At 44.2% G+C, this 13,406-nt stretch overlaps 1 protein-coding gene across 2 annotated transcripts in view; it reads left to right on the top strand.

The window, feature by feature from the left end:
* The window catches only part of KLF7 (Kruppel like factor 7), a 94,840-nt gene extending 88,493 nt beyond the window's left edge, over nucleotides 1–6,347 (top strand). For both annotated transcript variants that reach the window (XM_036420852.2, XM_036420853.2), the window contains exon 5: nucleotides 104–6,347. In XM_036420852.2, the coding sequence (XP_036276745.1) occupies nucleotides 104–155 (52 nt within the window). In that variant the 3' untranslated portion in view covers nucleotides 156–6,347. The remainder of the gene's footprint in view (nucleotides 1–103) is intronic.
* The last annotated feature ends 7,059 nt before the right edge of the window (nucleotides 6,348–13,406 follow it).

Raw genomic sequence — 13,406 nt, forward strand, 5'->3', positions numbered from 1 at the left:
TCAAAACATACCTTCTGTCTAAGGGTTAGAGTTAATCATTTTCTAAGGGGTGATGGCAGTTGCGTTCCTTACTAATATCCTTGATGTTGTTTATATTTCTTAGGTGTTTTTCCAGATCGGACCATCTTGCCCTCCACATGAAGAGACATATCTAAAAAAAAAACAAAACCCTAAAGGCCAGAGTTGCCATGATGTCGGCCATTGTCTGAAGGAAACGCCATGAGGCAGGGGGCTGGACTTCAGGCGGGGACCCATTGCCTCGCAGAAGAAAGTTCTCACTTCTACACCTCTGTGTACACACACACACACACACACACACACACACAGTCACACACTTACACACATGCTGTCACGCACAGAAACCTCCCCCTCCCCCCGCAAACACTCACTATCATGCACCCAGCTATATTTAAAATATATACGGCTATTCTTCATGCCTTGCCCTAGCCAGATGATAGAAGACGAAGAAGAAGGAGACCAGGTGAACTCAGCAAGGCAGACTGGCTGCTCACGCCAGCGCTATTGGAATTATTTCCCGCTGCGATCAATGGAAATCAAAGCGAATGGATGTGACGTTTCTGCAGGTGGACAGCCGTAAGAGGGGCTTATCTCTAACTTGCTTCTCCGTGCAACTTGATAGGAGAACACAGCGTCTTAAAGTTGCATATGTGTAGCACTGTTCTTTTCTAAATAGTTGGGGGAAAATGACCTAGAAAACCAAATTGCAGTTTGGTAGCCAAAATTAACTCTTGGTTTATTTGTCCTTTGTGTGTGAAAAGTCCTACTATTTCGTGCGTCCGACTTCCTCAAAGAACTGTTGATCGGTTTTGGTTCTTCTTAGCACCACTGAGATCTTTCCAGTCGATACCAACGGCCTTAGCGGCGACAGACTCTGGAATACACCTTACACCTTTCTGGCCTGCATTTCTCTAGACTTCACTCGTAAGGGAGGAGTTTTCTTTTCTTACTTTTTTGACTCTTGCACATCATATGCACTAGGGATTCTGGAAACTTCTAGCATGACTGCAAAGTGGCCAAGAGAATAAAGTCCTTGATGATAAATCACAGTCTATCCCTTGAGCCTCACCTATTGCCAGTGCTAGATTTTTTTTTCTTTTTAATCTCTCTGTTTTTGCTAACGAAAACTTGAAAAGCTTATTTGGAAGCTTAAATGTTTTATCTTTCCTCCATGGACTAAACCTCACCAGGACTCTCTCAGCACCTGGATGTCCAGCTCTCAAAGCAACCAATCAGATGGGACATCACAGTTCTCTCATCCCCTTGAAGCTTCATGACCTCAGCTCATAGTGGTCAACCCCTTGCTGTGTGTCATCGCTGCCCTGTACCCAGTTTCAGCATAGATGTTGCTAGTCTCCAAGGGCAGCTGCATATTGAACCTAACTCTGGGTTATGACCTGACCAAAAGCCAAAAAATATCACTCTTTCCAGGAGTGGGGAAAGTGGAAGATGCCTCCCAAGTCTAGTGACTTCAGAAACATCATCTATCTTCCTCTCATGCCCACTGAGCTCCTGTTACTCCACTTGTTAAGACACACAATTCAAAAATGCCATTGTGGGAATGAAGGGTGGACATTTAAGGTAAGGGTTGAGATGTTTCTCTAGCCGTCTGTCTAAAAGGAGAGACATATTTCTAATTTATTTTCTGGCTAGGCCCTTCATGACTTGTGACCTAGAGCACCCAGGATCAACAGAGGCCTCACGTTTACTCTGCAAACTGACTCCGAAGGGGTTACATTCCTTCCTTTCCATCCCCTACACACATCCAATATCGATCTCTATCTACCCGCATTCTTAGCTAGCTGGCACTGGCCTCAACTCCAAAGACTGCCTTTAGGACCATAACATGGCCTATGCAAGCAAGAGGGGTGGTTATTAGGACAGATTGTATATTTTGTATATTCTGGGACCATCCCTTCAAGACACGTCTAAAAACAAAACACAAAAATGGCACTTGGTCCACACATGGTTGCTGCTCCTTCATACCAGCTGGCTCCCCTCCCTGCCCTCCTTTGACTGTTTGACTCATTGACTGTTAAAATGCCACCCCATACCTGTGTGGGATGCAACACTGAAGTCTTTAAGAGGAAATAATAATATAAGAAACACAAATACATTTATGACAGCAACCTTCAAGATCCTTGGCATTTGGTTTCTCAGCTTTCTGCAACCTATGGTTTCACTGAAATGTTGAATCTACTCATCTGAGGGTAAAGGAGCCTCTTTGTCACAGATGTGGTAGCTGCCAATTGGACACATGGGGCATTCTGAGGTCTGGCCCTTACACTTTACTTTCTCCTTTTTCTTTTTTTCAATTTAGACCAAAAACAAAAAACAAAAAATAAAAAATAAATAAAAAACCCACAACAAAATAACGACAATAAAATAAAAAACCACCCTAAAACACACACACACACAAAATCTGCCCATTTGCCAGAGGCAATGATGTATATGTTAGTTGAAGGCTATTTTAAAAAAATCAGTTTTATTCCAAAGATTTAAAACTAGACATGACTTAGGAACAATTTCCGGAGCACTGCTTGCTGACAATCCTGTAGTTCTCTACTGCATCGGAGTGCGTTTTGTGGCCAGTCCATCGGGGTGTGCCATGGGGTTATAGTTGAATGTGTGGTGCATCCTTTCTGGATGAAGGATGTGGGGGGGGGAGGGGGGGCTTGAACCTCAGATGTATTAAACTGTAGCGCCTCCAGTCAGTGCACTAGATGAAACTTTAGACACCCCAGATTGTGTTGGTTCACTGGTCTCCCTCCCCATAGTAGCCTCTAGCAGGAATGCACATGCACCCACACACACTGGTGATGGCATTGGCCATGGCTGCCACCATTTACAAATGTTCTCTCCCCAGCGGGAGCTGTTCTGGCCTCTCGAAATGCTATTACTAAGGGTTTAGAATATTTTAATTTTTGAACCAACCAATGCAAGGCTCTATGAAAAAGAAAGTTAAAGAATGCAAACGAGTCCCCATTGCTTGTTTGCTCCCTTGTTGTCATCAGCGGTCTGGAAAAGACCTTATTTGAATGTGGCGGAACAAAGGCCCTTTGGTCCTCATCAGTGTCTGAACTGTTCTGGAATTCCTCTCTCTCTCTTGTATCACTGAAGTCCTTTGTAATCTGCCCCTGACCTTTCTCAGAGCAGGGGGCGCTGAACCGCGATGGTCGGGCTTGCTTGCTTGCTTCAGAGTCATCTGTTGGCTGTGAGAATTGGCCTGAGAATTTGGTGGGTGCTAAGGGTATGGCTTGGAAACTGTTCTCTAGCGGAATCGACACCCATGAAGGATAACTAGTCCTGTCTGCGGGAGCGGGGCTACGGCCCCTATCATTTGGAAGCTGATTGGTGATACAATGCCCATCATCTCCAGAGTGGCAGAGATGGTTAGTAAGAGCCTGCTGGAGTGAGCAGGCTTCCCAAGAAATGGCCTGACAATGTTTTGCTCCCAAAGGGGAAGGTTGTTTAAAACAGTGCTTCAATGGACATTTGAAACACATCACGCTGCTTTCTCCCTTCCATTGGTACCTCCTGGCATTCCAGGGGATCTCAGATTGGAAAGGAGAAACCTGGCGAGGTGTTTCTTGTGATGGTCCCTTGAGCACACTTCATCCAGGGTTCAGAATTCGACGTAGAGAACAGGAGTGTTTCCAAGCCACTGACAATTTTTGACAATTTTCTTTATTTCAAGTTGTGCTTCTATCTCCTACCACCCGGCTGTAAGTCAAAGACTTGGAAACCTGAAATGATAAGCTGCTCCTAGCTACTGGCCGCCTCCTGCCCCATTAACGGTTAATCCGCCCAACTTAACGCCTGGTGGTGATGACTGTTGCGTTCGGACGTTCGGATTCCATGACAAAGCTGCGTTTTATAAAGAGATCGGAGACCCCAAAATGAACTTCGTGCTGACCGTTTCCTTCTCCTCTCTACCTGCTTTCCCTTGCAAAGCCCTTTAAACCCCACCTTCTCTCCTCCTGCACCTCTTGTGCCCTTTTTACATCTTTGATTGCCTGATTCTTACAGGGTAAAAAAAGACAGCCAACCTCACGCATGATAGCAGAACTGATCCCTATGTTTTAAAAAATCTTTGAATCTAGAAGCCAGAGAAGATTTTTTAAGGACTTTAGTTTGGGACAAACTTTCAGGTGAGCCATGTCTGTTTGCATCAGAAGGGACATGGGACTTTCAGGGGGACTCACCCAGGGCCCTGAATTCTATGGCAAAGTGAAAAAAAAAAGAAAGAAAAACTTGAATGACAAGAACAACAAAAAAAAAACCTAGTGATTGGTTTTATTGGTTCAAAATAGTTTCCTCTATGCAAGGCACTTTCTAAAAGAGAAAATACAGTGCAAAGTGCTTTTGTCATCTTTGTTGCAGAAGTTGGTTTTAGATAAAGGAAGAAGGGAGGGGAAAGTCAGAGAGATGCAACATACTTAATTTATAAAAATCGGGTTTATTGTTTCTTTTTAAAAAAATTTTTAGGAGGGCCAGCACATCTGGCCACTTTTGCACCCAGATCTTTGCCAAAGTGAGAATTCATTAAGTAGAACCGGTTGCGGAAGTGTCCCCTGGCATCTTCCGGAAATGGCCACCTGCCAAGCGTGGGGTGGGGCTGGGAGGAGAGAATTTGCATTCTGGGTCTGGATTAAATTTCGGTAAACATGGTGATGCCTCCGTGTGAACACGAGAGGGCCTGCGCCTAGTCAGGGCCTCTTTGACGGCCTACTTTCCTCAGTGAGAACCATTGGGAATACTTGAGATCAAGCAAACACAAAAGTGTCCAAGGAAGCAAAAGCTGCTTCTCCGTGTGAGATCCCATGACCAACTGCCTGAGGCTTCAGGGTTTTCTCTTGCTTTTAACACTCTCTCTTCAACCTCCTCTGCTGGTACCTAATAGATCCCAGAAAGGGCGATGCTAACGCTGCAATTAACTGCTGTGTGCACCCTTCCGACCTAGTACTGTATTCTTCAGGTGTTTCCCGTTTAAGTACAAGTCCTTGGGGAAGCAGGTATCAAACATGGAGAGAGAAATCCTAGGCCATTGCTTCACAAATATCCCAAACAAGATACACTCTTTTCAAACAGGGCTCCCTCTAAGGGCCATGAGGGAAGGTCGATCCATTCTTTGTTGGGGACTGTTTATACAATTTTTTTCAACTGTGAGCTTTGAAATCGCCAATTGCTTTGACTCCAGCTTCTGTCTACTGCCATAAAATGGACCCCACGTCAGAATACTGAGGGTGGTATGTCTGCACACACCTGGATGTGTGTCCACGTACCTGCTGTACCTTCTCGGAAGGAAAACAGGCTACTGACGTTGAAGAGGAGTAGCCACCAGTGCCTAATATCTTTCTGGGGGGATGGATGCTTATAATTGCCAGTCTATTGAAACCACACTGGGAGTTCCACATAAAGGGGAAGGGCTGAGGGTGGGGAGAGGGGACTTGTCATCCTAGGCCTTTGGACCAGACAGAGTAAGTTCTGCCAATCTAGGTCCTCAGAGGCTTTGGGGCTCATTGGCTGGTTCTCAACCTTATTTTATTTTATTTTTTTCTTTCCCAGCATGCATTTCCTGTACTCAGACTTAATTTTTTTTTTTCTTATCTTCCACTTCTGCTTCATTCCAGGGAGGAAAAGTACACCTGTTATGGCCACGATCTCCTTGCTAACACAGAGGCAAAAATAAATGTTTCATATTTCTGGAGCCTCCCCTTCCTTTCCACAAATCTCCCCAAATTCCTTCTCTTTCACCATCCCCTCCCTATTCCCACCACTCGACTTCCCAGCCACCACCATTTTTTCTTTCAAATCTCTATTGTCCTCTTAACAGTTGGCTTGAAAATATTTATTTTTGCACTATCCATCTTCTTTTTTGCCAGATGTGTCTAACAAGTGTGTTTGGAGAGACCTACTCCCAGCCCCTCCCCTCACCCACCTCCCCGGTCACATTCTCTCAGGCCTTCTCTGGTATTTATAATATATCACAGAAGTACCCAGTCTTATAGCCCTCGGTTATGCCTTTTTTTGACATTTTATTTTTTTTAAGCTTTTTATATATATATATATATATATAAATATAAATATATTACTTTGTCGAGTTTTTTTGCTGTACAAAAGTCTTAAGATTTAAAACTATTATTTGTATTATATGATGGTGGTATGTTAATGTTACAAATTATTAATGAAGAAAAAATTTATTTTTGTTACTGGTCTGTTTCATAATTCTTTTTTAAATTGGTATATTGTAAGATATCTATGCAAAAGATGTTATGTGACGCATTTTTATTTAAGAATGTAATATGTGTAATAAACAGTAGAATGTGTTTGGCCTTGGAATGCCTTACTCTGTCTCTCCTTAGCTTCCTTAATTGGGAAGGAAAAACCCTCAGAGACACAAATGGATCCTTATATACCTCATGAGAATTTTCTTTCTCAGAGAACGGGAAGGCAAAAGACCATGGGAGGTCGTTTTTCTTTGTTTGGGAGGTTTTGTGTGGTTGAGGGAGTGGGGGGAGAGGGGAGAGGGAGGTATGTACTTTATGGTTTCGATGAGGTGGCTCGGTGCCAGAGAGGATGGGACACTGAAGACGGTTCTTTCTTCGAGGGGAGGAAAGGAGCATATTGTCGGAGGTTATGAAAAGCAATATTTTAGAGCGGGGTGGGTTATGGGATGTTATTTGTTTAGGGGGTTAGAGGAGGCTTATTGAAAACAATTTATTTTGTGAGCAAGGGGTCGAGTTTGTCCTGGGATAGTGTTGAGTGGAAGTATACTTGGAAAGGATGACTTGAAGCCATGAGTGGAGGTGCGAAGAAGGCACAGGTGAGGTGATACTTGAGGTGAGAGGTGGGAGGAGTCCCTTTACAGGAGGCAGTTGGTAGCCAGGTGGGGAAGAGCTGACTAACCAGAGGCAGAGGAATCCGGGTGCCTGTCCATGGCACAGGAAGTTAGGTGCAAATAAAAGCTGTCTCAGAGCATTGAGAAGAGGAAGAGGGAAGGCGTAGGGAAAAGGCTGAGAACTAAAAGAACACTGGCTAAAATCTCTCCCACAAGTGACTTCCAGGAAAGAACATCAAAATAAGGAGGACAGTAGGGAGTCTACCTAGTGTTCTCATCCCAGCATCCTTTGCAGGGCGATTCCCCAAGAAAAGTGGCAATAACCGCATCTGTCATTTTCATGGCACACAGTACCGCTCAAGCTTCCTTGTCACACTTCGGACTTATGGGAAAGGGTACCGTGGTGAATCACTTTTAACTGCCATCAGATGAATCTTACAAGCTTTTCAATAGATTTTTACACGCAAGATTGGCTGCAGTGGCTGCCTCTCTGCGTTGGTGCGGCCATGTCTGGGCACAGGGAAGCAGGCGTAAGGAGTGTTGCAGTGGATTTGCCCTGGAAGCGGAGGGATTGTGTCCTCGCTCTAATGAAACTTAAGGTGAAGAGAACAGTGGATGCCGCAGGGGCCAGGAAAATGGTTTTTGAACATTGTAAATATCAGCCGTCACATCTTTCAAGCAGGTGAGCGAGCAGGTAAGTGAACAGGGCAACCAAAGATTAACTGACGAGAAACCATGGGATCAGGTGGGAAGGCCTGTGGTCCCGTAGTTTGTAGTTCTACATACTGGCACCTGGTCTTTTAGTAGATCCGTGACTAGATGAGTAATGGAACCATCTCAAAACCAAAGTCGTTCGCCTAGAAATTTCTTTGCATGAGAAAGTATAAGACAGCTTTGTAGTACTGCTTAGAACAAAGCTGATTAAGCCTGACTTGTAAAAGGATGTCAAATTGGACATGTTAGGAGGAGGACAACCTGTATTGTGCTGAAATATTCAGAGGACAGGGTGGTAAGTCTCTAACCTATTTGGAATAAGGAAACGAGATGGTTTATATAAGTGAACACTATATTCTAGATGACTGAAGTTACCCACTTCACAACCTTTTTGAGCACCCACTTATGCAATAAAATTTAAATTCAGGGATGACTCCAAGCGGTGAGGTTGCTTGACCCCACACTACACCACTTCACACTTAATACTGAGGGGCTGTACTCTCTTTGCTGCGCTGTCCCTATTTGGAAGTTGCAAGTTCTGTGTGTCACATTCTAACAGTGCTTTTCTCCTCATCAACTAGCAGATATCAGAGAATCAAGCTTGGTAAGTTGCATAAAAATAACCATAATTTGAATTTAACAAGGAGTAATCTGAAAGTGTAACCTGGCTATTCTAGGGGAGTGAAGTGTACAAACCTTGAGAGAGCTGTAATCTGAGGTCGCCTCTCCAATTGGGAATTCTTGGCTAATGGAAAGGAATCTCATAAAAAGCAGTGCTCTCAGTGGGGTTGATAAATAATTTAGTATATCTAGCTCATCTTCCACTTATGATGATAGGGTTAGAAGAGGAGATGGCTACAACTTTTCACTGAGACAAGAATTAGAGGTGACTGGTAGGTGATGGTTTCTGGGGTTTTCCACAATGAGCCAAAATTCACCATTCCTTCTCCAACATCAACCATCTTATCGGAACTCTTAGAAACTATCAATACTGACTAGCTTGAATATAACCTATTTTTTTTAAAAAATTCTGTCTGATCATAATATAATTACACATACCACCACACTCTATTTAAAAAGTATGAAATGACACAAAGATGGTTACAAGAGAGTAGGAGAACAAGAGTTATGTCTGTGCAGAATTTGTCTCCTCACACTGCATTTGAGCTGCCCAACAAGACTGCACAGTAATGACCCCTTTGCCCTCACTGATAGAGAAACAGGGGGTTAAAGAAAGCATGTGACTTCGGGGAAGCCAAGGGGAAATACCAGTAGTCAGTGGTAGAGCTCACCTGTAGGTCCCCTGACTCCCAATTTAGTGCACCTTCCTCTGTTCCTCACTGCTTCTGGGAGGTTAACCAGGAGCTAACTCAATGCTTATGTGTGTCTAGCCATGACATCACCATTGACCACACTGACTGAATTTCTCCATCTCTTCTTCATTACCCACAGAAGGTAACCTATAATATAGATAAACCACCACATACTAGCATTAGAAGGGACCTTGGAGATCCTGTTCAAGGCCACCAATGACCTGAAGGAAACAGGCTTAGAGAGGTTGCAACTTGCCCAAGGTCATCAGTACATCTTCATCACAGGCATCAACCAAGGGTTATTGATATGCAGATATGATCTACTAGTTTTGATGAGTTTCTTAAACTTTAACCACTTGAGCATAGCCTTCAAAATTCTAGCAAAGTCCTTATATCATTATTTTAAAAATATTTTTATTTAAATGGACCTACTTTCTAAACACTTACCCTGTGTTAGCTTTGTCCAAAGCTAATGTATTCCTAAAACCACTCATTTGACTGGTTTTCCTTTACATATAATGGAAAATTAATATATGACTCACAATAAAAATACTTATCTTTATATTACATTAAAATTACATCAATTACTACTGGTGGTACAGGAGAGGCACTGCTCTGTGCCATTCTCTAAAATCTATTCTGTACCATTTCTCTTTAGCTAATTATTTAGTCCATATGATGCTCCTTGGAGCACATTTCAAATTGAATTTAAAACTAAGTGCATGTGAAAATTTAATAAAGACTGATTTGATGACTGGGAAGTTACTTAAAGGACCCAGAGGTCTCTCAGGAGGAAGAAGATAATGTGGCCATAAGTGAAGCGAGCATGCATCCTCTGCCTTGCCTTCCCATCCTTGGGACAACCATCTTCCCTCAGGGAAAGGCACTCCCAGTAGGTGGGCATGTGGCCAAGCCATGCCATTATTCTGGGAATGGAGCCCTGACCATTAGGCTGCATCAAGGAAATCACCTTTTCCTCATGTCCCCCAATCAATGGCCAATGCCTAGGAACACACGCTATAAAAATGCATTTCATATACTATAAAATGGCTTCCAAAATGTGCTCACTTTTATGACATGTTTCCTGAGATCCCCAGGCCACCCTCTACACATGCACGCATACATACATCTCAACCCCAAGGTGTTTTTCCAGCCAGCTTTCAGGCACCCAATACTCTACTATTAAATATTTCTTTATAGCTGAAAGGTTTCCCTATTTTAAAACTACCACTAGCCAGGAAGAGGAAACTCTTTATGTTTTATTCATCATGTGTACTATAATGCGAATCAGTTTATTTTATCATTTCACAAGAAAGTGTTTTAGTACAAGGAGGATGAGAGATGTGGGGATTATGAATAGAAAAAAATATATAGAAGCAGGTGGCCAACTTTGGGACAGGAGGTGGGGAGGGCTAAGCAGCCAGGCAGGCAGCTCTTTGCTCATTACTGAAGGGACACAGGATATCAAATGACTTCATAAAGGCACTGAAGCAATATTTTGTTGCCAACAAAGCCTCCTATGTGATCAAAAGGATGGTCTAGAGCAGTGGTTCTCAACCTTTCTAATGCCACGACCCTTTAATACAGCTCCTCATGTTGTGGTGACCTTCAACCACAAAATTATTTTTGTTGCTACTTCATAACTGTAATTTTGCTACTGCTATGAATTGCAATGCAAATATTTGTGTTTTCTGATGGTCTTAGGAGACCCAGCTGGCTGGTGGGGGGAGGGGCTGCAGGAAGTTGGCCGGCTGGCCCCACCCCCAGATTGAGCCGTTCACTGGCTGCAGTGGGCATCATAGCCACTGGTTATTCTGGTTGTTATGTTATTTGGCTGCTGGCTTTTTATAGATATATTATAGATGGTGCTACTAAGAGAATGGTTTGAGTAGTTTCTCTGGTTTCCTTAGGTACTGTTAGAAACAGAAAACAGCAGGTGGCATGCCAGCTCCCAGCACAGCCTCCTGTGTTAAGCACTGTCATATGCCAGGCATGAGTGGTCAGTCACTGGGATGTGCATGTCATATACCATGTGTCAGCCACATACATACCCATGTGAATGCGTCTTACCAAGACCTATAAGCAATAATAAAATAACTGTGTGGTGAATCTTAATCCCAGGCAACTTGTGAAGCCTCAAATATAAATGTTCTCTCTCAGCTCTCAGTCCTGTCCACTACAATACAGGTGGGTTTTGGTTTATGCGACATAATCATCCCCCAGGTTGACAGTGACTCCCGTCTAAATGCACGCAGTGTGCAGTGTTTCTCAGGGTGCGGACCAGTGACCACATGCATCAGAATCTTCGAGTTCTTTTTAAAAGTGCAGTGTTCTGAGTCTCATTCTTTGGGAGTAAGAGCTAGACGTCCGCATTTAGCAGGTTCTCTTGGGGACATTTTCAGAGCACCCTATAGTGTGAGAAACACTCATACATAAAACAAAGTAACATTTTAAAATGCAAATAAGTGTTCTCTGATTTTTACTCTGTAAAAATGTGGATCTTCAGATGTGCTTATGATCTGCTCAGAGTGAGGATTGTCAGATTGCTTTTGTGTGGAATCTATCACAATGTGAACCGCTCTATCACCAGTTCCTACAGGAGGTAGCTGGCCAGTGAAGTCCCAGGAATTCTCGTTGCAAAGTGGGCTGACATGGACCTTCCCAGGGTGTGTCCCTGTGTGTGTGTGTGTGTGTGTGTGTGTGTGTGTATGTGTGTGTATATAAATATATATGTTTATATTGATACATATATTGATTTCAGAGAGGAAGGAAGAGGGAGAGAGAGACATCAATGATGAGAAAGAATCACTGATCAGCTGCCTCCTGCATGCCCCCTACTGGGGATCAAGCCTGCAACTGGGCATGTGCCCTGACCAGGAATTCAACCATGACTCAGTGCTCAACCACTGAGCAACACCAGCCAGGCTGTGTCTTTTTTTTCTTTTCTTTCTTTCTTTCTTTTTTTTTTAGAAAAAATTACTGGTGGGAACTCTTTGGGGCAGTGAGTTTTGTTTTGTTTTGATTTGATTCAGTCTTTTTATTTGGCCTTGGTGGCTCAGACCCTGTGCTGAGAAGACCTCTGGCTGAGGCCCTACCCTGGGCATAGATGCCAGTCTATTACGGAGCCTGAAGGACTCCCCCATTCTGAGTCTGGCCCTTGGCTTCAGACACCCTCTCTGTGTCAAGTCCTATTTGTTTTTGTGAAGCCTTGCCTTCTTCCTCACTGCCCCCTTCATGCCATTGCAGTTCATCTTTGAAGCAAAAGTTACCTGGGACTAAGAGCTTGGAGGACCAAATGAGTGTGTTGTCTGTCAACAAAGCCCTTTTTATGTCTCAGTCTTACCGTAAAATCCATGTGGCAGTGGACAATATGGCCTTTTCTACAGTCTGGAAGAGTGACTCTAAAACCCGGCCATGGAAGACCCAGCAGGGAAACAGGCACAAAGGACGAGTCTTCAGACCAATTGTGCAAGCTCATCTTGAACATGTTCGGTTACAGATTCCTGCTTATCTCCTTCCTCTGACCCGCAGCACTGAGAGATGAGGGGGTGGCTCAAGGAGCAGGAAGGGAACGGCCATAAATCTGAGCTAATTTGGAAAGGGGAGGACGAAGCAGATCCTCAGCAATCAATAGGGGGATGTCTTGCTTTGTGGTCAATGTTTACACGCGCTGCGGCTGCAATGTAATCCTGCTGCATCAGAACCTGAGCGGTCTGAGGTGAACCGAGGTCACCTAATGCCTCCTGGTGCCATGCATGGCTGCATCGCTCCTCCAGGTCCAGGAGGCCAAATCCTTGCTGGTGATTCTCTCCATCCCTTTTAGCTTCCATTGCTTCATGCTGCCCCCTAAAAAGAGAGGGAAAATTACCGATGGCCCTTTCCTGAGCTCCTGCTTGCAGGATGGGATGTACAAATGCCACTGGGTGTTTCCTTCTGTGCCTCAAAGTGCTTTGGGGGAGCACACGAGGGAAGGAAAGTGCAATGAGAACAGGGACTAGATTGTTCCCTCCCTGGCCAAGCTGGGGGGGGGGGGGGGGGGAAGCAAAGCATGTGTTATCTTGTCATGGGAAGGAGAGGGTATAACAAATGCTTTGACTGAATAGCAAGTTCACTAATTGATTGTTAATGACTACATAGCCCTAAATGTCTGGAATTTGGTATAGATTCAATGTAATTTGACGTTTGCCAACCGTTATTAAATCTCTTTGATGATCTCCCATGCAGCTGGCGAGGAGCAGCTGATTGGCTGATGGGGATGGGAGCGAGGCTGGCTGGGCCCGGAGTCCATGGGATGTCTGGAAGGCAGCCCTGGTCTCCCGCTCCCCAGGCCCGCTCCCCGGGCAGGCCTGCTGGTCTTGTCCTCTTTCTGGTTTCTGCAGGTAATCTTCTCCAAGGCGTTTCCCATCCAGCATTAGTCCACCTGCCCCTTGGAAAGCAAAACACAACCTTGGCTCTCGTGGTTCCTCAGGGGAGAACTCCCTGAGTCTGAGTCTCATCTCAGTCCTTGAGAAAATAGGCAT

Source organism: Pipistrellus kuhlii, unplaced genomic scaffold, assembly GCF_014108245.1.
Source record: "Pipistrellus kuhlii isolate mPipKuh1 unplaced genomic scaffold, mPipKuh1.p scaffold_m20_p_7, whole genome shotgun sequence".
NCBI classification, from domain to species: Eukaryota; Metazoa; Chordata; class Mammalia; order Chiroptera; family Vespertilionidae; genus Pipistrellus; species Pipistrellus kuhlii.